The following is a 23943-nucleotide window of genomic DNA, read 5'->3' as shown; positions in this document are numbered from 1 at the left end:
CCAGACTTGTCAATGCACCATGCTTTGCATACCATCTATATAATGCGTATACACTCTCCACGGAACTTTATCCAGTCTTTGTGGCAAATCCACCACAAGGCTGAAGCAGAAGAAGAGCACCTCGGATCCACCACTACATCTTTTCTTTCGCAACTGATTGCGCAAGACCCTATTCGACGCTGAACTACGGCCTTGACCAGTCATCTTTCATGGCTTTTCTCAAGCTTAGTTGGAGCAGTATGTTGGATTGAAGCCTGCTAATTGCTAACACTACACAGTTTCTTTGACCCCAACTCAAGCTTATTCGCAGCTTCCCAGCTATCCCAAGGGCCTTCTCGTCGTCGAGATTGGCGTAAGAGAACGATGATGCGCTGAACCAAGATGGGGTCCTCGCAGAATGTCGCTGTAAAAAACAGCGAAGGAATCGTGTCGCTATCGAGCGTGAACATTGGCCGTCCTAACCACGATGCCTCCATACTATACAGATGCCCTGCCATGTCCAGGAGCTCATAGTTGAGCCTCGATAACTCTTCGTCGTTGTCTTCAGTCTCTGGAAGTAGGATGATTTCCAGTGCGCATCTGCGAAGCATGAGGACAAGTAGTTCGCGCTGAATTTCCTTCGGTAAACTCCGTGAGTCAGCTAAATCTGAGACGAGCAGATCGAACTTATTCTTCCAACGCCCGAAAGACGCGATAAGTTCTATCATATCGCTGTCTGGACCACGATATGCCGTGGCCTCTTCATCTCCATCACAGCCACAATCGTTATTAAAGACCCTGACTTCCAGGTCCCATAGCGCGTCTTTGCACTCTGGAACGCTTGGAAATGGAGTCTGCTCTTCGTCAATTTCGATCAATGGCGTGGCGTATGGCGTAATGTCGGAGATGACGTCTTCGTCGTCGAGAAGCATGGCTGCGTCCACACCAAAGCGAACCAACACGGTCCCGATCTCCTGCATCAGCTGTTTCGAGTCGTTTGAAGCGGCCGTCAGGTTACATGTTTCCAACAGGCGTGCGCCGGCCCGCATGTGACGAATGCCCTCGTCAAAGCGACCAAGCAAGTTCTCCAAGCAAACAAAGAGTAAGCAGCAGGTCAGAATTGTGACCTCAGCATCAATGGTTATTGACGTCTGGGAATCCTTGACACTCACTAGGTCTCCGATGGCTTTGTTGTAATGCTGTGTGGCAATGACTTCTAGACGAGCCATAGACGCGTTTGTATCTTCCAGAAGAGGCGCTGAAAGCTTTTGGAGGTAGAGCTGATGGGCTGCACCGAGCGCAACCACTGCATGACGCACCGCAGGCTCGTTATGGCTCATTGGAAGCACTCTTCGGGACCAGAAGTCTTTCGGAGTGGCGAGACGGACGAAATCGACGATGGTGATGGAGCAGAAATGGTAGAAGAAGAGCCGTTCCCGCGCGCTACCGAAAAGGCCAAAGCCAGATCCGACGTCTGGGGATATGCTACGCGTCTGACGACGAGCGACGGTGCACTTGCTTGCTGGAGAGACTTGGACGGCTTTCTCTCCAGTGGGTGATTTCTTCTTTTGAGGTGGCATCGGCGCATATCCATCACACTTCACTTGACCCTCTCTACATCGACGACAGGTTGGCTTCTCTTCGTCACATTTCTTTCGGCGTATTCTGTAGATCAACACGCAGCATGTCAGCATGTTGAACCTGATATGTTGGGCGATCTTGGATGCCACAGTGATTCCATACTCAATCGCGGAACAGAAATCCCGGTATGAAGAAAGAGATGGTGCAATGGCGAGACAACACCCAAACACACTTACTTGCTGCGAAAGCACATTAGTAAAAGTTCCGTTGTGTCAACCACCCAAATTGTCGCGCGCAGAAAGGTCATCTTCGGTGTATAACACGGTGTTTCTTAAGGATGGCAGGTACAGAGGCGATAGAGTGGGAAAAGGGAACGAAAGAAGAGAAAGCAGCTGCACTTCACCACGATTCTGGAGAACGTACCAAGTATTACATCCTGTGCGAACTTTGGGAGAGAAGGTGCGCACTCGAGGGCCCTTTGTCAATACCGGCAAATCCATGATCATGTTATTGGCTGTGGCGTATGTCGGGTACTTCACCTTTTAAGTACGAGTTCACCCACAAAACTCAAAATGGTTGAGGCGGTGCTATTTTTCACAGAAGCCACAGTCAAAGTAAGGGCTGAGAGGACGCGCAATTGTTAGGAAGAAGAACAAGGAGACGGGAGTCCCGATCATGCGTTCTAGTTCATCTTATCGGCCCGACACGACGACCCTGATTGGCTCCAGCGTATAATCCGCCGGTCGGAAACGCCAATTTGACTGTCATCACCTCCGTCTCCACTGCGACAACACCTGGGCATCCACAACATCCACTGATCTCGTTAACAAGCTACTGGAGTCGACTTATTTCGGGTAACGTTGTGCAAGCTATACGCCGGCTGTATGATGCCTATCTACAGAGAACACAGCCTCCCAAGGTCTTGTCGACGGAACGCCCTTTTCGGAAACGTCATGGCAACAAGATTGGCATCGGCCGGTGACGTCTTCGCTATCGGGAAGCTGTATATAGAGGTAACGTTTAACTGAGTGGAAGATCATCTCGTTCTATATCTAAGATTCGCTCCAGAACGGCCATCCTATAAACACCTGGTGAAGCGTCGGGAACAGTTTACATCCATCGTTTCGAGCAAGCTTCAAGATGCGTTCTCAAGCGCTTCTTGCTCTCTCAGGCCTCTGTAAGTATCAGACCAAGCTTACCCATTACTCAATCGTTGTTCGATGGACAAAAGCTAATTCAAATCAGGCCTTGCGTGTCCCGCCTTTGCCGGAGTCGTCTCGCGTGGATCAGAAGCATCAATCGATCTAACACCAACCAATGCATCTACAACCGGCAAGGTCAATGCCGATATCCGAGCTGATACCAATCGGGACGGCACGGTCGACATCACAGACGTGGAAGACTGCGAGGACTGCGACGGCAAGACCGAGTGGACTGCCGACTATGGAGCCATCTTTCTCCCCAACATTGGAGACACGAACAAGCGTTGCTCTAACGCCCTCCTCGACGGTCCTTCGGTCAGCAACGAGCGAATTGATGCTTGCAACGATGCTTCTGACAATGTCATGCGCTCCGAGCAATATCTCGCTCCGCTCCGCACAGTTCCACTGCCTGAGCTTCCCGATGACGCTCATGGTCGCATCTACATCAAAGATCCCGTGCAGCGCAAGTATGTCCGCATCTTCCACAAGGCGAGAGAAAACAGCACCTGGAGCTATGTCGACGGCAATTCCACTTTCAGCGCAGCCGCTCTGCGTGAGGGTCTTGTCCTCGGTGTTGACGGACGCGACACCCGCCGACCCAATGGCTGGGACGGCCGCGTCACCATTAGTTTCGATGTCGAGAGCTCCATCGGTGTCTCTTCTGACAATGTCATGCTTCGCACTGCACCTGTCCTCACCCATACTCATCTCGACCCTGTGCAGCAGGTTATTGCTGTCAAAGGTAACGAGACTGGCAATCCATGGATCCTCCGCTTCACCGACGCCCTTCAGACAGCCGTCAACAAGTCAGGCCTCGAAGAGGAACTCTACCTTTTCTCCGGAAGCGATGATATCTGGGCGCAGGACTTCATGGAGCCTGGCTTCGCTTCAATGCCCGGTCCCGACGGACCCATCACCCTGCGTATCATGATCCGTTCTCCCCAGGACGAGCGCGTTGCCGGCAGACAGCTCTTCGAATACTACCGCGACACTGGTATCGGCGCTGTCCAGCAGCTCGGTGGTGCCCGCGATGAGATCAACTCCGGTGGTAACATCGAGACCATTCCTCCCTACGAGTTCAACGGCACTAGTTGGCCCGCCGGTCGTCTGATTCTTGGCAACCATGGCGAGCAGAAACACTTCATGCTTCCCTTCTTCCAAGCTCAAGAGACACAAGATCCCCTTCTTCTCGATACAGACTGGCTCGTCATCGGCCACGTTGACGAATTTATCCAGTTCATCCCTGTCGATTCGCCTCGTGGTTGGGTCGTTATGGTCACCGATCCCATGATGGGCGTCGAAATGCTCCAGCAGCTAAAGGACAGCGGACACGGCTCAGAGCACGCCTTTTCGCGCAAGAACGATAGCCAATCATTCGACAACTGCACCTCCGATTTCTCCTGTGCTGCTATTCCCGTTCCGCCAATCACTATCAATGAGTTGCTTGCCAATGAGGACCTCATGTCTGTGCAGAAGCGCTGCGCCGGGCGTATCGAGGGCAATCTACAGATCCTCAAGGAAGCAACAGGAGTCACCGACGACGAGATTATTCGCCTACCTGAGATGTTCAACGGAAATCCTTTCGGCGACCTTTCCGCAATCATTTCCGGTAATGCGGCAAGTGGCTCGACATTTAGCGGAAACTCTTCCGGTAACGCGACAAATGAGCTGAAGGTCGGTGCGCTCTTCCCCGGTGTTATCAACGGCATTGTCTTGACCGACTTTGACACATACATTGCTCCTAACCCCTGGGGTCCCGTTGTGAACGGAACGGATGTTCTTGCCGAGAAGCTCAAGTCGCTGTACGCCAGTGTGGGTATGGATGTCATCTACATCGACGACTGGAACACACATCACAACTTCGGCGGCGAGGTTCACTGCGGTACCAATACTGTGCGCGATATGGATAACGAGTGGTACTCGTCATGGGCATCCGATGATTGTGATGATGAAGGTGGAGATGACGATGACGAGGAAGGCGATGGCGAGATTTACTAGGCTTAACTACGTCGTGGAGATACTGGCCATGACCTCCATGTTGCATTCATCTGCTCGCATTCAATCCAGCAGCCTCTTTCACAATCTTTGTCTACGCTTCTACTTGAAAACTATCTCGAAGGCTGCGACGACGTCTTGTCTACTCAGAGTGATCCATTCGCACATGTACGTGTATCTAGGTAGCATTCATCTTTGGGGTACTCGGATCAAAAACGCCGGTTGAGGAAGTAAATCCACACGGTGTGAGATATAGTGACTCTCGGTAGCTACAACGTTTCATTTCGTTCGTGTATCAAATTTCCGACAGGGAATAAAAAAGCTTCTGCTCTTTCGCACTGGTCGACCTTTCATTGCTACCAACGGAAAAAGCCCGGACCTGTGTGGCCTTTACGCGCCAGCTACTTAAATATGTACCCAGGGAGCTCCACTTTGGAAACGATTTAACTCTCGCAAATACCTCCACCAGGGTTAGATTCTACCCTGATGATCTCGAAGCTTTTGGCGCTCGGTGCTGTTCTTCTCGCCTCTGCCACCGCTAACGTCTTCGACTCGTCTTACTCCAATGTCTCCAGCGCTGCTATCGACGAAGGCAGGATCGAAATCGCCGTATTAACTGACACATCCACGACAAAACCCGCCGATGACGTTCTATGGAATGCTGCGTTAAGCAAAGGCCGAATGTTGATACTAGCCACGAGCTTGAACCTTCCAGAGGCTGCCAAGGTCTATCAACAGATGGAAACTCCCTGGGATGGAACCCTCGAACGCGAACTAGCACTTTGGGGCTACTCGGAACCTGACTACCCGGAAGTTGAAGACTCTGACGAAAACTGTGTCATGGGGAAAGAAAACCACGGCCTTCAAGATATGCTCAAAGAGCTACATGCAGATGATAGAGATTCACGTGATGGAGGGGACAACATCTGTCACACAATCCAACATCAAGACGGGCCTACCTTGGAGAAAGATGAGAACGGTGAAGTCCCAGAAGATCCTAGGGAACAATATTACAAAGTTGAAGGGCGCAGATACAGGGTATGTGAGCACATAGAAATCGATATGGCTAAAACTTGACGCAATGCAGCTGACATTGCTCTAGGTTACCGGCGCGGATTCCACCATTGGAATAAATCCAAAGGCTGGTATCATCTTCTTTCTGACTCGTGAGAGCCCCGCGTACGCGGCGAGAAAGCTATGGAATGTACCCTCCGTCAAGCCGGACGAAATGCCTGCCCTCAAAAGAAGCTCGGATATTGCCTGGGGTCTCTGGAATAGGCATTGCAAAGAAAGCCTGTCCAACATCAACTACTTCTTCACGGTGGCAGTTGCGAACCCGGAAACGCGTAAGATCATCAGTAGAGCCATGGGACAAAATGCTGTGCCGAATGCGCCAGGATACACCTTTAGAGCTGGGAATGAGAACTTCATCGCTCTGCTGGGTATGTATACGATTGCAGCTTTCTCTGATATGTTCACCAGAAGCTCTCGAGTTCTCAACATTTACAGGATATGCACTAACTACCAGTCTCTAGGATCGCCGAACCTTGTAGCAGTAATGTTCTTCCTCCTCCAACACAAGACTCGGTTTGGCCACAATCGATGGGTTACTGAGATCCGTGTTTTCATACCGAATGGGGATTTGAATACGGTTTCGATGCTCGTAAAGGTTGAGCGAGCGCCCCCGACAGAACCTCCCGAGCCCATTGAAGATCCAGATTGCGCGGAGAAAAGGTCGTTGAAAAGTGCGGCAGTCTCGCCGCTGGGTATCGATAGTTGGAAGGGTGGCGAACGTGCAAACTCGACCTTCGAAGACGTGAATCTGGTTAGAAGACATATTATATGGGCATAGACTCGGTCACAAGCGATAGACATAGGATTTCCATGGTGAGTTCAAATTAGATGCTTTGGCGACTCCATTAATGGAGCATCTCATACAAGAAAAGAACTGAACATCTATGTCGTGAAAGTTCACATTACCTCAGGATTTTATCCACTCATCTTGTACACTAATGTAGTCGGCAGAACACGTTCCTACATCTCGATTCCTGTACTTTCACAACATAGCCATTGCGCATTGTTGACACACGAGCTCCTACTCTGGACAGTTAAGTGATTGTTCACTTCCTTTTCACCCACCACACCACTTTCTCGATCGCGTATCGCCAGACCAGGATGCCTACAGAATACGGCGACGAAACAGTTGCTGAGCTCGAATGGCTCCCGCCGAAACAAGAATATATTGCCAACCTACGCTCAGTCGCACCTCCAGCGGACGAGCCAACATGTGCTATATGTCGTGGTGAGTGGGAGTATCCGGCCCAGGAAGTCGTCGAGCCAAGCCCTCACTGCTCTCGACATCCTCACCACAAAGACTGTCTTCTCATAACCTTTGCAACGAAAGACGGAGAGGAAGTCAGCAATCTGTGTCCATTTTGCCGTCGCGAGCTCTTCGAGAAGATCACACAGCCGCCTGTGGAGCCCCCGCATAATCCGAACACTACCTATCAGCAAACAGTCCAACTCTATGACAACCTTGTGGCATTTCATATCCAGATTGAATACAACGACGACAAAACCGAAGATCCACAGCTGCTGTATCCTTCTGGTCCAACTATTGAGGACGCCTTGCAGAAAGACGGTTACTGGTCTACTCTTCCCCGTTTCTTGGACGAATGGCACCACCGCAATGCATCTCAGATTATCGAGCAGACAAAAAGCTATAGGAAACCACTGTCGATCGTGGATGTGGGTCGCACTGTGGTTACTGTGTTCTTTGGCAATGGCGAGCCACCATCTCGCAGGATTACACGTCTCACAGATGAAGGTCGCGCAGCTATCACTGCGCTCTTTGCGCACGAACCCGACATCGAAGAGTTGTATCTAGAGGCTACGGAGCTACTAGATCACCAACAAGGCGAAATTGTCATGCAATGTATCCGCGCTGCTCTCATATACTACGACCAGTCTGCCTTCCCCCAACACGTCGAGGATTTGCAGGGTAAAACTCGTTGGCTCATTGCCTACCATGTTCTTACTTCTCTATTAACCGGACGCAGACGCACTGATGAGAACTGTTGGTTTCGAGGAACAAATATCGCCCGCTGGCTCCAGCTGGTCCGTTTCCGTAAGATGCTGCACCGAGGAATCAAGCACTGGGCATCACCGACCTTCTTCGCCAGCCAACCCCCACTCGAGATAAATTTTCCTTACGGTCACCTTATGGGTGTTACCGAGGGCTTCGGCGAGCATGACTTATTGGAAATACAGTATTTCCGGCCCACCGATGCAGAGCCGTATCGAACTGGTATTGGACGCATCGATCGTGGTTATGAAATGATCATAAAGGAGGACACCTCGGTATGTCCATTAGATCCCAATCTCCCAAATGGCACTATATTTCGATTTCTGAAGGACGGAACCTTAACAGCTCGGGAACTCAGTCCTGCCTTCCTTCATGACATTTCCTGCAACCGTGAGTAAGGTTTTTTCGATCTTGTTCACGCGAATGGGAGTATACTGAGGATCATGCGTAGGGTTATGCCATAGGGGCAGTAGGGGTGGCTAGAACTCGTGTTGCATGTTGCCAAATACATACTATCAATTGTTGACAACTAGATAGCTTCTGAGGCAGTGTACACTTGCCTGGGTACTATATTTAGCAACGTTTTGCGCTATGGGCTTACTAGTTCCCATGTGTATCCGCGATCTCCTTCTGGCCCTTCCTCACCCACGCTTTAAACGGATCCTGCACATCAGGATTCCTCCTCAACTTCTCAATCTGATCTTCGCCCGACGGCACCAAAAGCCCTCTCTTGACCGCATCTCTCTCCTCAATCTCCTCACACCACTTCTTTAGCTTCGGAAACTTGGTCATCTCAATCCCCGCCCAAGGTGCCCACCGAACCCATGTAAAAGTCGTGATATCCGCAATACTGTACTTGCCGCGGCCTTTGCCTGCGAGATAGTCTCTATCCTGGAGTCGCGCTTCTAGTACCGAGTAGAGGCGCTTTGTCTCGTTCTTGTATCTCTTTGTGCCATAGTCAATCTTCTCGGGTGCGTAGCGCACGAAATGGTTCGCTTGTCCTTGCATTGGGCCCACGCCGGCGTTCTGGAAGAAGAGCCACTGTATCATATCCATCCGCTCGTCACTATCCTGGAAGCTGAACTTGAAGTCTTTGTCATAGTGTTCGGCGAGATACAGAAAGATGGCTCCAGATTCAAAGACGGGGTATGAGTCGCGGCTGTGGTCTACAATCGCGGGTATGCGACCGTTGGGGTTGACTTTGAGAAAGGAGGCGGACTTCTGCTCGTCTTTGGATAGATCGATGGCGGTGGTCTTGTAGGGGATGCCGAGTTCTTCGAGGAAAATGGAGATCTTTTGGCCGTTGGGTGTGGCCGCTGTGAGCAGCTCGATGTTGGGGGTCGTCATTTTGTGTTTTTTCTCTCACTTTGCAGCGTCTCTGGTATGTGAGATTTCTTGAACAGGAGGCATCGATGCTGCAGTATCACTGCTTACATAGATGCGCTATACCCGCACTACCGCTGGTCCCGTGGGCTCGTATCATGATGACGTATGCTTGAAATAGCTGAAGAAGACGTCATTAGGGTCTGCTGTTTGACTGCTAGCATTCCGAAGGTAATTGAATATTTCCATCAAAAGAATGCATTCGAATTGAAAGAGCAGTCGTTCAGCTTGCAATGTAACAAAGAAGTGGAGAGCTCTTCCCACTTTCAACGCGCGTTGGCATTCGGGTTAGCGCGGCGCTAGTCCACGCTCAGGTGTCGCGTGCCTCCCGCGACCATTATCACCACGACGCAACACCGAACTGGATCTCTTGTGACACATGAACTCCTTCCTTCTCTTCTATGCTGCAGGTTCAAACAAAGAGGATATCTCTCGATCGCCGATAATGTACTGGTACGCCGATGCATAGCCATGCCGTTCGTTTCGCGTGGTGGTCTGATTTTCTTTCGGCTTTAGTCCCATTTGGCCCAAAACAGCAACCATCATGCCACTTTTGAGAGCAAGATCCAATAGGTGTGTAAGGGACCGTTGCATGTGACCGATGTTGAGCGACTTTCGGGGCTTGAAATACTGCTTGTATGTGGAGGCGACGGTCCTACTCCCTCTACCGTAATTCTGTTGTTCATTCCTCGTTATTCATTCTTCCCTCCTTCTCTATCGCGCAACACTACTCTCCACAGCTTTGTGACCTTGCAGTCTATCTACCATTCGGGTAACTCGCGATACAGCCTGGCAAATCACCGTTGGAGAAAACTCAAACTTCCACCGTATAGAACCGAGATTATTCGCGCAGAGACTCCAAGATCGAGCACGAAGCACAGAAAAGCACTCGGAACAAGGTGTGCGAAATAGGCTGACTACAGAATAACGCCTGCTTCTCAAATAACACACATTGGGAACCCGCACTTCTACCGCCAGACCACATTCGACTCTTTCTCAACTTCTCATTTCAGACGAACCTTTCTGGCTCCCAACACAACAAAACCCACCACAATGCTGATAACCCGCACCTTCTCACTCACAAACTTCCTCATCGGCTCGTCAGCCCTCTGCTTCCAGATCTTCGTACTTTACCCGTGGCATGAAAAGCTAGAAGAAGAGTTCGTGGAACTGAAGAAAGAACACGCGAGGTTACTGGAGGAGACGCACGAAAGGCACAGGGGAGAGTTGAGGGGCATTAGAGAACAATTGGAGTTGGCCAACGAGCGGAGGAAGACTGGGAAGTTTTGGTAGAGTGGTAGGATTGGAGGAATTGATAGAAGGGAGAGTTTTGCTGAGGGAGGGGGAGGAGGAGCGGAAATGGAGAACGCAATGGGTTGTGGGATATCTAGACGGACGGGACATGCTACAAAGCTAAGCAAAAACATACGAACGATGTTGGAAGTACCTGTACACACCACCTGTCCAAATCCCAACCCCATCCTGTTGTCGCTACGCGGAGGACGGCATCACATTCGAATGGCAAACGGAGCAACGCGCTCCTAACGTGACTAGATATGCCCAATACTCTAGGATGAGGCACCATCATGCGAAAGTCCTATGCGTATCTGAGAATAAACACGCAGACGCAGCCAATAGTACATGGAGCGAACACAAAGTTCACGAAAGCGAATGATCTATTGAAATACCACCTCCGTTCCCTCCGCGAAAACCTTCCTTAGCCCATATAACAACGCAGAAAAAAAAACTTCGCACACAATAAACTACTCCATCCCATCGATAACTCTCCCCTTCCAATAGCACCAACGGCTTACCCTCCCTCCCTCCTGTCAAGTCTGTCAAACGCGGACCCAACTCCGCCACTCGGGGTCCATCCAATCCGTCCTAAACCCACCCTGTCCACCAACCCAAAAACAGCCCTTCCGAGCGCCGATCTTAGGGGGGGGGAGGGGTCCCTCCGCCCAGCAAACCAGCGGACCAGCAAAACCCCTTACCCATCCTCCTTCTCCACAATGACGCCAGCAAGGCGCGGAAACAGTAATGCAGGTTATGGTGATCAGCACGCACCAAACAAACAAAGCCGTGCAAAAGGGATCAACACGCATGCAGCGTGTGCCGAGCCGCGTGGGTTGACAACTGACGTTTGACGTGCCGCGTGCAGGTGATTAATTCGCGGCAGGCTGGCATGATGATGATGATGATGATGATGATGTGTGGTGCGGGACGGGTTGGCGTGGGATTGATTGCGAGACGCGCGTTTTGCGATTCAGACTGGAAAGGCGATTTTCACGTGCAAAGATAATGACAGGAGGTGAGTTTCGTAGTCATTCGCATTTCAGTAGATAAATGAGAAAGGAGGCAGGCGCTAGGAGACGTACAAAGCCCGTGAAGAGTATAACATGCAGCATTGGAACGGGAAATGGAATTAATAGTAGGAAATGTAACGCCTTGGTATAGTAGTGTCGAAGAAAGCTCTCAATCCGAAGCCGTCATGTCTCGGAGAGTGATGAATGGTCCTCCTTAGCAGCACTCGCAGCCCTTGTGTCCTGCTGCGGATCCGGCTGTCGCCCAGGCCTAACAACACGCCGCCTGGCCCCTCGATTGTACCTGCGTGTGCTCCCTCCCGCGCGAGAACAGATATCTCGCATGCTAAACCCCCAAAATCCGTGCCCCATAAGGAATGTGACCGTGTGCATGGCCGGCTGTGGCTGCGAGCAGCTGTCGAATCGCGGCTTCCCTGAACGAAAAAGATGAAAAGTGGTGTTCGCGACAATCCTCATAGCTTATGTCTGAATCTCCTTCTTCTCTGCGCCCTTTGGCCGGAAGACGGCGTCTTGACCTGACATGCGACGTGCGAGTGCGCGGTCCAGCTTTGCTCCCAGCGCCAGCTTGCTCATGTCGTCTGTCTTGCGCTCGTTGAGGGCGTACCGTTGTTGGACTAGGCGCTTGTCTTCGAGGCGGTCAAAACCTGCGTTCCATGTCTTGATGTCGTGTGACTTGGGGTCGCCGGCTGTTGACGAGGCTTGCGACAGGTGCGAGGGCGCGATGGAGGGTGTGAGGGTGGGTGTGGCGCTGTAGGTGGACATGCGGGTGGATGCGCGGTTGGCGGCCGACTTCTTCTCGTTAGACTGTGACTGTGCTTGTTCCGACATGGTCGCCGAGGGGTGTGCGTGTTTGTGTTGGTGCGGGCGTGTTGGAGCGCAAAGGCAGGTGTTTGCGTGGTGAGTGTGAAGGGAAGGGAAGGCGCAAAGGAGTGAATGTCAAGCACGCAGTGCAGGTGCTCCTCGGCGAGCATCGACCACACGCAGGGGACGTCTGAAACGGGCAGTGGATACGGGAGAATGACTTACGTTGGCAAGCATGGGCCGCGAGGACTCAAGAGAGTTTGTCATGATGCGCGCCACGGCGAGTCCGGTGGTTAGTAGGTGGGCGGGGATAGCGTGCTGCTTGCTAGGTCGTCGGAACTGCAATCGTACGACGGCGATTGAAGGGTATAAGAGAGGGCGCACGCAAACAGAGCAGTCAGCGGCCGTTGTCCGTGCTGGGTCTGTAGAGAAAAGCGAGGAGATGGGTGTTGTAGTCGGTAGAAGTCCTGTGCTCAGCCTGCCTTACTCCTGCGCGTTTCAAAGGGCCCAGATCGGCAAGGGGCGTCGTGAGTAGCAAGATGCACGCGCAGGGGCACCACGGTTAGCGAGTCGCAACGGGCGGCGGTGATGTTTGGTAGGATTCTAAGACGTCAGCCTTGCAGACAAGCAGCGGCATGTGCGTGGTCAAGACGCGTAGCAGGAGTCTCGCCGACGAACACGACGCGATTATGTAGGCAGCGGCGGCTGTAAGCAAGGAAAGAGCGACCCCTCTACCACTCCCACCACCGGCATCATGACAACCACCAGACGGCTCTGAAACGGCCGCACGTAAGGATACTGCATCTAGGGATACTTGCATTTCGATAAAGTGCTGAGTGAGTTGCATGCAGTCAGCCTCCACTCAAGCCATTCACGCCGACCGCGACACCCGACCAATCCCCTTGGCCACCGCCCACGCTTGCATCGCCTATGCCACGTTTTTCTGCGGGAACCCAGAACCCACGTTGGCCGCTACAGGGCCCCGTGTTGCTTAGGTTTAGCTTCGTCTCCACCGGTGCCCGCGCATTGCCGCTCCTGGTTTGGTCCTGCCATGAGCCATGCACTTGTTCCCTGACTGAAGAACTCCTTGCATTATCTATGAGACATCCATTCCTCGCGAAACGGGAGCAGTGAATATCGACAGTATCGCATGCCCCGTCATCCGTCAGCCCGAAGTCCTTAGGTTAATCAATGTAGCGTCGGCTTCTTTGAAGTGACTGCAGCTGATCCCTCGCACTAGTTCATCAGCTCGCCCAGGCGTTTGGGCATCGGAGGGCGCTGCAGTCTGGCAATGAGCAGCTAAACGTCAAGGCACAGAGTGCCGCCCCCTTTCCATTCCAGTTAATCTCGACCACCGCATTTGACATTTGGCGAGCGCATGTGAGGAAATGCACGTCACACTGATCTTGCAGATGCGTCGCCGATAAGGTTTGCCCACCCACCAGTAGCCAAAGCAACCCCCAAGCTTCAACCCCGTCCCCCATTGCCCACCAACCCATACGCCTTCCAACCACATCCTCACATGCGCAATCGCCTGCCCAACCCCACATGCTCCCCAAAGCGGCAGCACGACAGAACCTTTCATCCAACGTCCGAGCGCCTGCATGAAAATGCATGCTCACCACGTGGCCGCAACGTGGTTTCCGTGGACGCACGGCCCGCCGCTGTCTGACAATTGCGGGTTCCTGGCACATGGCATCGCGGTGGAGCCAGCGCAAAGGTCGGGCTGCATCGGAGCACCATCCTGGTGGTGAAACCGCTGAGCTATGCATCGAGCTGCACGGTGTCGCGCGCATGATCTAGTGCGTAAGCTGTGTCTATATCTGAGGTTCACGATGGAGGAGGCGAGCACTGCATGGTATGTATGTCTGGATGGGCTGAAATGTGGCGTTTGAGAGTCTGGATGGGAGAAAAAGCATACATGATGGCTTGCGGGTTCGCTTGCCGAAGAGTCTAGACTGCGACGCGGGACAGTCTTCATCAACACCGTCTCTAGAGACAAAACATCTCCGAGGATATGGCAAAAGTGACGGAAAAACGCGACTCAGAAACGACTGAATTTGTGTAGATACGAAGTCCGCAGATGAAGTAGATCACAATTTGGTATCGCCGAAAGTACGAGCCTTGACTCGTGCTTCTCCTTACCGCTCATCTACATCGCCATACCGGGCATACGGTCAAGCCCTAAAAGTGATTGTTAGTATGAGAACATCACAGCACGATTGGAAGAACAACGTACAGCCATCGATATTCTCCTTGATAGCGCTCTTAACTTGGCATTGGTTCATGGCCTGAACATTCTGACTCTACAACTCCTCGTTAGCAGCCACAACATGCTTCATGAACCCACACTGCATCACATACCTTCAAAGGTCTTCCATTCTCGCAAGCTTGGAACATGCAGTTGTTGTCCATCGCCTTCTGTAGACTGTCGTCTTTCCAGCCAAAGAGGTAGTCCGCATGGGTACCATAGCCCTTGTTGTCGTTGTAAGAGAGGAAGAAGGGATTGGAGCCATCCTTGGGCCACATGCTGCTGAACTGAGTAGTATCCCAGAGTGTCTCATAGGCAACCTGTGGCATGCGCACTGGGTGCGAAGACGGACATGTGCCGGCAACCGCGAATGCCTCCTTGGCTGTGTTGTACATATGATCTTGGTGGTTGGGCGAGTCGACGTTCTTGCCGTCCCAGCAACTGGATGTTGATGTTTATGTCAGTACCCTCTCACTTGAATTGTTCACGAGGCAGACACTTACGAGGGGAAGTGGTGCACAGTCATGATGCCACCTTTGCAGGCCTTGGGTGGGAAGTCTGGGCTCTCGGGGAAGCGGGTGTTCTTGTCTTGCAGACACACGAAGCGAAGACCTGGGTGTTTCTTCGCGTCTTCTACCGTGTTGGTTGTAGGCGAACCTACAGTCATTCGGAAGCCCTGAGTGGGTTAGTAGTGTGTTACATGTGCCGCAGTATGACTGACCTTGGGAAAAGCAGTAATCTTCTGGTTACCATTCCCATTGAAGTCTTGCTGTGTGTAGTAGATGGCTGCGAAGAGGTAGATACCCAGTCAGTGTGTGTCTCACTTGCGTCTAGTAGGTTAGAACTCACTCATGCCACCGTTGATACCGTTCGGCAAAGCGCTGTTCTGCATGATAGGCACTCGCTTATACGAGCCGTTGGTGTGTTTGAAGAACATCGCGGCGGTCCAGTAATTGCTATATCTATCAGCTTCAGTTGGAAGACGTGAACAGGCTACCAAACCTGAAGTCCTCTGAGAACGTGCACGTTGTGCAGGTAGCCAAGGTAGATGGGTCTTCCTGCATAGTGGCATTGAAAGCATTGCCACCAACAATTTGATGAACATGAGCTGAAGGAAGTTTGCCTGGCTCAACGAGCGGGTCAAGCCGTTGGATGCTCAAGGTTGAGCATCCGAAGCGTAGTGCGGCCTGAGCAGGCACTGCGAGAGCGGCAATCTGGTACCACTTCATTTTCGTGTATCCTTGTATGGTTCTTGTAGGTGTGTTCTTGCTGAAAGGTGCGCGAAGGACCGCCCACGATCTTAAGCTGAAGGATTGTTAATAGCTTCGAGTCTTGGTATCTTGTTGTCAACCCTGCTCCATGGCATCGATGGTGTCTGGTGTGGATATGCTTTATCCGTTGATTAAAGACCTCTGCGTGTGACCAATAACGGCTATGACTTTGAGAAATCCCCGCGTTGATGTTGAAGACCTAGCCACAGTGCTACACCATTGCAATCAATTCCAGATTTCGGCACTTGTCTTCCGCGTAAACCTCCGAGAGGCACGGCACTTCTCGTTTGGAACGGACAGGGAGATTGTCGCCATTCGCATTGTAGAGAGAGGTGAGAATCGCGCACAATGTCGTCAATGAGCGTACGGCTAGATAGACGGAGGAGGAGGACATGTGTAGCAATACCGCGCGCACCGACACTCGCTCTCTCCAAATGCCTTCAACGGCCACTCTAGTTCCCTGCTACGCAGGTTCGCGCGTGACAAGTCATGAAGAGCTGAAGTCGCAGAGGTGATATACGGCAGATGTCACCCCCGAACGAGTAGCCTTGGTACCTCAGATAGAGACTTCTCCCGCCGATCACTCGAGCATTGTAGGAGCTTCCATGGGATCATGAGCATCCAGTTTCTACGGTTCGTGGCACCCTGCCAAGATCGGTGTCATGTCAGCGACACTGTAGAGGCCGTTGAATATCCATGTAAGGAACTGATTGGTACCGGCTGGCATGGTACGGGTGTCTCGTATAGTACTAACCCCCCGGCGATTTCACCGCGAGGATTGACGAACATGAACGAGATCACAGTGCAGTGCCGACGTTCTGAAAAGACACCAGCGGTCGAGAGCGACGAGAGGAGGAGTAGACCGGAGGAGGACCGACGTCATATGTGCTATGACCGCGGGTAGTATCGGTGCGCTCGAGATCGGATTGTAGCTCAGGTGGATGCATGCGCAGACCAGAGTCATTAACAGAACCACGCCGCCATGCCCAACGTCAAACCTCAGGCCATGTCCCCACATCTCGCGCTCCGCAGTCCAGAACACCGGGGCACGCTTGACGTAACCACAGACGTTGAAAAGGGTGCAGGTGCGCGCGCTACCATCTTCCGAAAGCTTATTGTGTGCCTGACAAGGAGGGGTAAAATTGGGCGAACGACGTTCGCTACAATCCATGGCTTGGCGCACCCGCCTGCCTATCACGGACAGCGCACGTCGCCTGGTATGGGATACACACCTTATCGCAGTTTTGGGCACGGGGGGACATGAGATGGAATGGACGTGCGTGGAAGTGAGGTATTAGGGTCTGTCATCACTCTTGCGGTTTCTCCCGGTAGTCAGACAACTGAGGGCTGGCAAAAGTGCCCTTTGACTAACCTGCACACAAGCTGATCCGGCTGGCAGACACCGGTAGACCTTCTGGAGAGCGAGCGTGGAGCGATGCAACGCGATATGCCATATACGCAGCAGTCAAGAGAATACGCTTTTCGACACAGACGAGACTCGACTATGATTCATATGTCTTGTTTCCAGAAGACAGTACTCAACTTGTCGCTACTACCACTTCCTTCCATGCAACCCAAAGACCGCTGCTTCAAGCATGCGAAGATCATAGAACACCGTCACAACCACCAGACACCACCTAAACTGTCTCATAAGCTCAAACAAACAAAGTCATGCTTTCATCTTTATCACAAGATCTCCATCACGCTCATATATATCTCGTTCTTCTGACTATCATCATCAGGCCCATATCATCTCCCGTCACTCACCGTCTATAAGAAAAGCCCGTCGGCGCGCTCACCAAGACTTTCCACCATCATAACCCATTTGCTTCAATTGTGATGGCTCTGTCCAAGCAACAATCTTCCCATCGAGAGAAGCCAAAAGCATCTACCAATGCCAGCACGCGTAAGCTACGTAGCAAGCTGAAGCCTGTGTATGAGCACGAGCATCTTATACAGGAGCCATCCGGCAAGCCTGGAAGAAACGAAGATCCTCTTCCACACCCCACCGCACCCAAGCAAGGCCTTCACCCCACTCAGTCTCCCCGTAACGGAGTTCGCGGAGGCATACTTCCATCCAACCTCAACCACTTCAATCATCGCCGTCACATCCATTCCGAACAAGCTGATAACAGCTACCCCCTCCGAAAAGGCTACAGCGCCGCAGACCCGCGCCGCAAGTGGGGAAAGGCCAAGAAGCCCGCTGTCAAACCAGATGTTGTACGTCCATACAAGAAGACTGCCCCTATGCATGTCCAGAAGTGCTTTAGTGTGAGCTACGAATGCTGTCAATGCAACAATGGCATGGTGATCAAGCGAACGGCACACAATCCTGATCGGGCCTACCAGTGTGAAGCTAGACGTGCGGTTGGACAATGTGGTCATAGATGGTGTCCGAAGTGTCCTGTTGTTCGGGAGGAGTGGGTGGAGGATGTGCTTGAGCCGGGTAAGAAGGGTGGGAAGAGGAGCCATGATCGAGGGCCTAGGCCCAAGTACGTGATGCCCGCAGCTACTGAGTGAAGTGCTAGGAAGAAGGTGGTTGTCAAATCATGTATGGTATTCCATAGCAATAGAAACAGGTAACACATATCCCTATAGAATACATACTCCACAACACCCAGTTCCACATCCCAATCTACCCCACCACCCCAGCAAAGTCCACAAGCTCGACAAGCACATTACACACGCCATCAGCCCAAACAGCAAACGCCTTTTCCCTCAGCACACTATACCAATCATCCGCATTGCGAATATCACGCCATCCCTGCGGACCAACAGACTTGATAGCGTAACGGGGAAGAGACTTGGTTTCCGCATGACTGTCGACAGGGAAGACGGGGTGAGTGCTCACTGCCGAAGTGGGTGTGGGAAGGATAGAAGCGTTATCATCTTCGGATGATTGAGGGAGACCGTTGAATGGAGACGATGTTCCGTGGAAAGCATGCTCTGTCTGCAGTGCGTTTGCGGCAGCAGCGAGCCCACGAAGATTGTCTATGCCGGGTTCAACGTCTCGAAATCCGACACTAACGCTGAGTTCGGGGTATCTGTCCTTGGCGGCTTTGAGGAGGAGGATGACGTCTCTCATGAAGTCGTTGTAGTCATACCATGCCAGGTGTGTTTGTGGTTCGGCTGTGATGCGCTTCTCGTCGAGCTTGATGCCAGGTCTGCCGCTCGATGAGGCAAGAACGAGGAAGATGTTGATGTGCGAGAGATTGGGTTCGGTAGGGCTGGCCGTGGGTAACTGTTTGATGGGTTAGCAGCGTCAATCATACTAAGAGCATGAAGGAATCGACCCTACCTTCAAACTCGGCTGTGTGGTTGCGTTGGACTCTACCGCTTCTCTGGAATCCGACTTTTCATCCTTGCCTCGGGAGGAAAGCTGCGGCGTCACGGTTGTGAGTCGTATCGATGGAGCTGTCTGCTGTGACGGCGTGGGATGTTGTTCCAAACTGTGATCGAAGACCGGCTGTGGATGCTGCTCGACTCCACGCCCTGCATCGTCATCGCCTTGCTGGAGCACAGCTTCGGTATTACCTTCTTTGTCTTTCTTCTTCGCGCCACCCTTCCTAGTCTCGATCGCATACTGTCGCTGCCGCTCGTTCGTGACCATTCGTCGCATCAACGGAGTAACGAGGCTAATAATCTTGTTCCCGTCCTTTGGCCATGTCAGTCTTTCCCCAGCATCAGGAGTTTTGTCTTCTCCTAGTGCGCGTGCAGCTTCAATCGCGTCCTTCTCGCCCGGCTTCTCCACATCTTCGCCAAAGAACTGCTCGCCAACGCCTTCGTTCAAGAAGTCCCGGACGCAGTTGAAGAGCCGCAACTTGACCATGTCGGTATCACCTTTACCACGGTTTCCAACGCAGCTCTGCCGCTCAGGATGTGATGTGTCGAGCATGTAGCCTTTTGCTAAAGCTTGTAGTTGAAGGAAGTTCTCTGGGCTTAGCTGGAGGGACATGAACAGCTTGGACATTGGCGGTCGTGTGTACTTGCGAGACGTTCTTTCGGAGGAGCGGCGGAAGAGAGCGGCGGCAGAGTGTACGCCTGCGGCACGGGCATCGTTCAATAGAGACTCACTGGAAGGCGGCACACGGTCGTCGACAGAGTCACCATGCATATTATGGCCATGGTCCTGAAGCCGAGGATCGGTAGATCCGCCAATTCTACATCGCTTAGAGTTGGCAGGCCTATCCGCATGATGCGATGCGTCTTCGGCCGGGGAGCTAGTACGTCTTCTTCTCTTGCCTCTATCCTGTAGTGGGAGAGTCACCGTTCCTGTATCTCCAGTATCCATAGCATGTGTCACCTGACCTGCAGCTGTCGCAGCCTCCAGCAACTCAACGAGGTTATGGTTCTCCTCCAGTGTGTGATCGTCTGACGTCTGACGGGCAGTGTGTTCGGCGTACAGGTGTGGGTTGAGATGGTGTTGGGGCGGCGATGCGAGGGGAGCGGGAGCAGACAAGTCATATTCATCGTCGTCGGACACGAATGGGGGCGGTGCACCGTTTGTACTGTTGGGCGTGGTGACGAACTGGCCGGGGCGCATCTGGTAGTATGGCGCGTCGACGTTTGCCCGCATCGTGGTTCGTATCCCCCGAGATCAGACGGGCCAGACGGTAGGAGCCAAACAGGGCTGGGAGGGATCGGTCGTATGAGCTGTCAATGCACAGATGGTAAGTTTTTGGGTCAAATGTTGAGATGGAGACAGCAACTGAGTTCATGCAACTTGGACTGCGAGTGGAAAACGACTCGATACGTCTACAGGGCGAGCGCGACACCGAATCTCTTTTGTATGCAAGCGCCCACGAGGTTTGGTTTGACACCGAAGCAGCGACATGTTTTGGTTTGGGCGCAAGAGGGCAGCATTTGCGATTCGATGGAGAGGGCAAAGCATATTTTGACCCGACAAGAGGAGAGGGTGGAGTGCAGTTTGATCCGTCTCGGCGACGTAAGCTGGCATCGAGGTGCGGAGATTAGGATCGTGGTTTGGTTCGACGCGAGATGGTAGGAATCAGATCAGCAGACACACCTGATTGCTGTCGTGTGAGAACGACAAGCGGGCCGGCCAGCGGGCCAAATCAACTCGGGATGGGGATGAGTTTGCTTTGTTTGCACGATGACGCGCGCGCATGTGACTTGGGTTGAGGCGATTAGATAAGCCAGCCTCCGCAACACGCGCACTTGAACATGAAAGGAGAGAGGTAACCTAATTTCTTTGCGTGACGGAATGGTAACATTAAAGAATTTAAGCGTGATGTGAACGTAGCATATAGTGTATTCTTCACCTTCTTACAACAGTATCCCACCCCTAGATAGCATGTTAAAACGCCCTTCTAAGACCATAGAAAATCAACGCCATACAGCACGACACGATACGCCGGCTAGAAACCCAGGGTATCAAGAAGAATATCTAAAAACCGTCTCCCTCATGCCACTCTCTCCCCAACTCCTCAGCCCTCATCCTCGGATCCTGTCCCCTCACTTCAGCATCATGTTTCAAGCGATCGACAATGGGTCTCAGCCGATCGATCTCTCGCCTAAACTCAGCGTCTTTCCCTACCTCGGGTATTTCCAGATCTTGCAACTTAGTCTGATCGTTGTCTCGCGTTGCTTCTTCTATCGCCTTTCGCTTCTCCTCCCACTCCCTAAGATCCCTTTCCCGGTCCCCGAGTTCGTTCTTGAGGGCAATGAAATTCGCGTATTGCTCTTCGCCGCCAAAACAGGAGCCGTATTGGTCGCAGAAACAGATGTGTTCCTTGGGGCAGACGACGTTCTGGCCCGTGAAGACGAATTGCCATACGTACTCCCAGATGCGTCCGCTGAGACGGTCTTCCAGACGTGTGTTGAATAGCCAGTCTCTGTACCAGACGTATTGCGCGTAGGGCTTTGCTTGTATGCGTTCTCGTGAGAGGGCGAATTGTGCGCAGCAAGGTTGTGCGAGGACGGTGGGTACTTCGTCGAGGGGGAAGAGCTCGCTCCACGACTTGGCTAGGAGGACCTCTTCCTGCTTCTGGGGGTCCAGCTCGGTTGCTGCCGGGTGCATCCAATCGGGACAGCCGGGATGCCAGCTGCACCTCATGTTCACGAAGCCTTCTCTCCAAACACGGGCTCGGTTGAGTCGGCTTATAAGCAGATGCGCGTTGTTGCCGAGGATCTCGTCGTTGTGCCAGGACAACTGGTGCGCGTGCATGAAGATAGCGACGTCGGGGAGGCTGTCGTAGTTGTCAATTATCCATGAGAGATATATCATGACCTCGTGGCCTTTGTTCTTGGGTGGATGTAGCGGTGCGGAGGGGTCGTCGGCTACGTAGACGGCTGTCTGCTGCTCCGGCATCTTGTCTAGGATCCAGTCAACACTCTCATGCTTCGTCTTGGCAATCACCAGTGTCGAGGTATAGTTGTGTTCTGCAGGCATTGGCGAGCCTGGCTTGAATATGGGGGTCGGGTTCCAGTTCGCATAATCTGGGTCTTTGGTCGCATCTTTCGAGGGCTCGACGGTACCGGTACTCAGAGGTGGCCGCTCGTCACTGCCAATGTGGTCTCCTAGACCGATATGTTGTGGTAGAACCCGCCATGCCTGGCTGGAGTCTATGCCAGAATAGAAGAATGCGACTACGAATAGTGTGAGGATTAGCGCGAGGACTGGAATGACGTTTCGTCGGGTCATCCTGCGTGAGTTGAAAGCGAACGACTGGCAGGGGGCGAAAGGCGTAGATCGCCAAGGTCAGCGTGAGGTCCGGATGGTCTTATACTGTCGCATTGTTAGCCGGGCATACTTGGGATCGGACTTGTCAAGCTCACGGTGCTGGTGGAGTCGCCGCGCGGCAGCTGGGGTTGGTCGAAGGAAAGCTCCGCAGTGACGAACGTGGAACGACGAATGAATGACATAGGCCACCGGAGCGCGTATGAGTACAGAGGCGAGGCATCGCGAAAAGACCACATATACAAGACCATGGACTTTGACGCTACACCCAAGTCACAATGCACAAGACACAGGCGTTGCACCTGTGGCCCGCTACGGACGCCGCAGCGATGGCGACGGATGACTTTGGGCTGAGGTTCGGTCGTGCTAGAAGCCAGAGACGGCCCGCTACCTGCTGCAGGCTGCATCCAACCCTGCATCGGCCTTTCAGTCGGGGCACCCCGCGGCTCCACGGCTGCCGTGGATCTCCAAGAACAGCTTAATTCTTTAGCCAGGCACAAGCGTCGAAGTGTATCTCACTTTGGCATCTGCATGCCCAGGTGGTCAAAGGTGAACTTGGCATGATTGGCATTCTACATGGCTCTACGGAAACTGCAAATATTGCAGGGGCTGGGTAGAATTAGCCGCGCATTAGGTTTGACGTTGGCTATTTGATTAATCAAGCGACTGTAGACGCCTCAGAGTCCTCTAATGGTAACAACATGTGTGCGACAGAGATGACTGAATCTCTTTGGTCGCGGGAGCATGAAGTGTGATGTTGCGGCGTAGCCGTTGCGCAACGCCTTGCACCGTGTGCTCATTGCAGCACACACATCTACAAGTTGGTGACGATGCCAACATTCCGCCCTACTGTCGCCAAGATCAAGTAAGTGTCGCGTTCACCAGTTTACCTTGTTTTGCAGTCGACGTTTGCATGACTCCGACTCAGCTTGTGAGTGGCATGGTGAGGAAAGCACGATTGACGAAAAAGGAAGTAACACAAACGAGATTGGAGGGCACGCACCTTCGAATGTACCTTACCCCCGGAGCATAGACTTGCACACACCGCCTCGTTTGCATGGAGCAATCGCGACGCGTCTGCAAGCTATCATCACGGGCTCTGGCGTCGACTTTGGACCTCAGGCAAGCTGCCCAACTATGCTGTTTGAGTTGCGCGACACCGACACGCAACTGGAATGCTGTGTGGATACATCTCAAGCATCCGTTACGTATCGGAGCGAGTTTACATTGCGAGATGCTGTGATGGTCGGGGGTCGAGCCGGGCAAGCCCATTAATGTTACTGGGTCGGGGCTGCGTTGACATGGATGCGGTCATGGTGGATGATAGGAAGAGTATTTAGACAGTGCTGGTCATGCGGAAGGTGGTGTGGA

At 52.5% G+C, this 23943-nt stretch overlaps 10 protein-coding genes across 10 annotated transcripts; 4 read left to right on the top strand and 6 right to left on the bottom strand.

Annotated features, from left to right (window-relative positions):
* Positions 1-257: 257 nt before the first annotated feature.
* J4E90_006819 (uncharacterized protein) lies at positions 258-1559 on the bottom strand (the record flags this gene model as incomplete). The annotated part of the gene is made up of 1 exon (XM_051436363.1): positions 258-1559. The coding sequence occupies one exon, from the start codon at positions 1557-1559 to the stop codon at positions 258-260; it is 1302 nt and encodes a 433-aa protein (XP_051290157.1).
* A 1141-nt stretch (positions 1560-2700) lies between these two features.
* J4E90_006818 (uncharacterized protein) lies at positions 2701-4760 on the top strand (the record flags this gene model as incomplete). Its single annotated transcript, XM_051436362.1, has 2 exons — positions 2701-2737; positions 2806-4760. The coding sequence occupies 2 exons, from the start codon at positions 2701-2703 to the stop codon at positions 4758-4760; spliced, it is 1992 nt and encodes a 663-aa protein (XP_051290156.1).
* A 483-nt stretch (positions 4761-5243) lies between these two features.
* J4E90_006817 (uncharacterized protein) lies at positions 5244-6609 on the top strand (the record flags this gene model as incomplete). The annotated part of the gene is made up of 2 exons (XM_051436361.1): positions 5244-5795; positions 5860-6609. 2 exons carry the CDS (start codon positions 5244-5246, stop codon positions 6607-6609), a joined length of 1302 nt encoding a protein of 433 aa, XP_051290155.1.
* Positions 6610-6932: 323 nt separating this feature from the next.
* On the top strand, positions 6933-8240 carry J4E90_006816 (uncharacterized protein; the record flags this gene model as incomplete). The annotated part of the gene is made up of 1 exon (XM_051436360.1): positions 6933-8240. One exon carries the CDS (start codon positions 6933-6935, stop codon positions 8238-8240), a length of 1308 nt encoding a protein of 435 aa, XP_051290154.1.
* Positions 8241-8442: 202 nt separating this feature from the next.
* On the bottom strand, positions 8443-9189 carry J4E90_006815 (uncharacterized protein; the record flags this gene model as incomplete). Its single annotated transcript, XM_051436359.1, has 1 exon — positions 8443-9189. One exon carries the CDS (start codon positions 9187-9189, stop codon positions 8443-8445), a length of 747 nt encoding a protein of 248 aa, XP_051290153.1.
* A 1089-nt stretch (positions 9190-10278) lies between these two features.
* J4E90_006814 (uncharacterized protein) lies at positions 10279-10518 on the top strand (the record flags this gene model as incomplete). The annotated part of the gene is made up of 1 exon (XM_051436358.1): positions 10279-10518. The coding sequence occupies one exon, from the start codon at positions 10279-10281 to the stop codon at positions 10516-10518; it is 240 nt and encodes a 79-aa protein (XP_051290152.1).
* A 1490-nt stretch (positions 10519-12008) lies between these two features.
* Positions 12009-12617, bottom strand: J4E90_006813 (uncharacterized protein; the record flags this gene model as incomplete). The annotated part of the gene is made up of 2 exons (XM_051436357.1): positions 12009-12353; positions 12576-12617. 2 exons carry the CDS (start codon positions 12615-12617, stop codon positions 12009-12011), a joined length of 387 nt encoding a protein of 128 aa, XP_051290151.1.
* Positions 12618-14502: 1885 nt separating this feature from the next.
* J4E90_006812 (uncharacterized protein) lies at positions 14503-15538 on the bottom strand (the record flags this gene model as incomplete). Its single annotated transcript, XM_051436356.1, has 6 exons — positions 14503-14534; positions 14590-14656; positions 14715-15042; positions 15105-15277; positions 15323-15387; positions 15451-15538. 6 exons carry the CDS (start codon positions 15536-15538, stop codon positions 14503-14505), a joined length of 753 nt encoding a protein of 250 aa, XP_051290150.1.
* A 2969-nt stretch (positions 15539-18507) lies between these two features.
* Positions 18508-20448, bottom strand: J4E90_006811 (uncharacterized protein; the record flags this gene model as incomplete). The annotated part of the gene is made up of 2 exons (XM_051436355.1): positions 18508-19113; positions 19171-20448. 2 exons carry the CDS (start codon positions 20446-20448, stop codon positions 18508-18510), a joined length of 1884 nt encoding a protein of 627 aa, XP_051290149.1.
* An 831-nt stretch (positions 20449-21279) lies between these two features.
* On the bottom strand, positions 21280-22536 carry J4E90_006810 (uncharacterized protein; the record flags this gene model as incomplete). Its single annotated transcript, XM_051436354.1, has 1 exon — positions 21280-22536. The coding sequence occupies one exon, from the start codon at positions 22534-22536 to the stop codon at positions 21280-21282; it is 1257 nt and encodes a 418-aa protein (XP_051290148.1).
* Positions 22537-23943: the final 1407 nt, after the last annotated feature.

This window comes from Alternaria incomplexa, assembly GCF_024043165.1.
Source record: "Alternaria incomplexa strain BMP 0042 chromosome Unknown scaffold_9, whole genome shotgun sequence".
NCBI classification, from domain to species: Eukaryota; Fungi; Ascomycota; class Dothideomycetes; order Pleosporales; family Pleosporaceae; genus Alternaria; species Alternaria incomplexa.
Note: the sequence above shows the minus strand (reverse complement) of the source record. Positions and strands in the feature narration are given on the sequence as shown.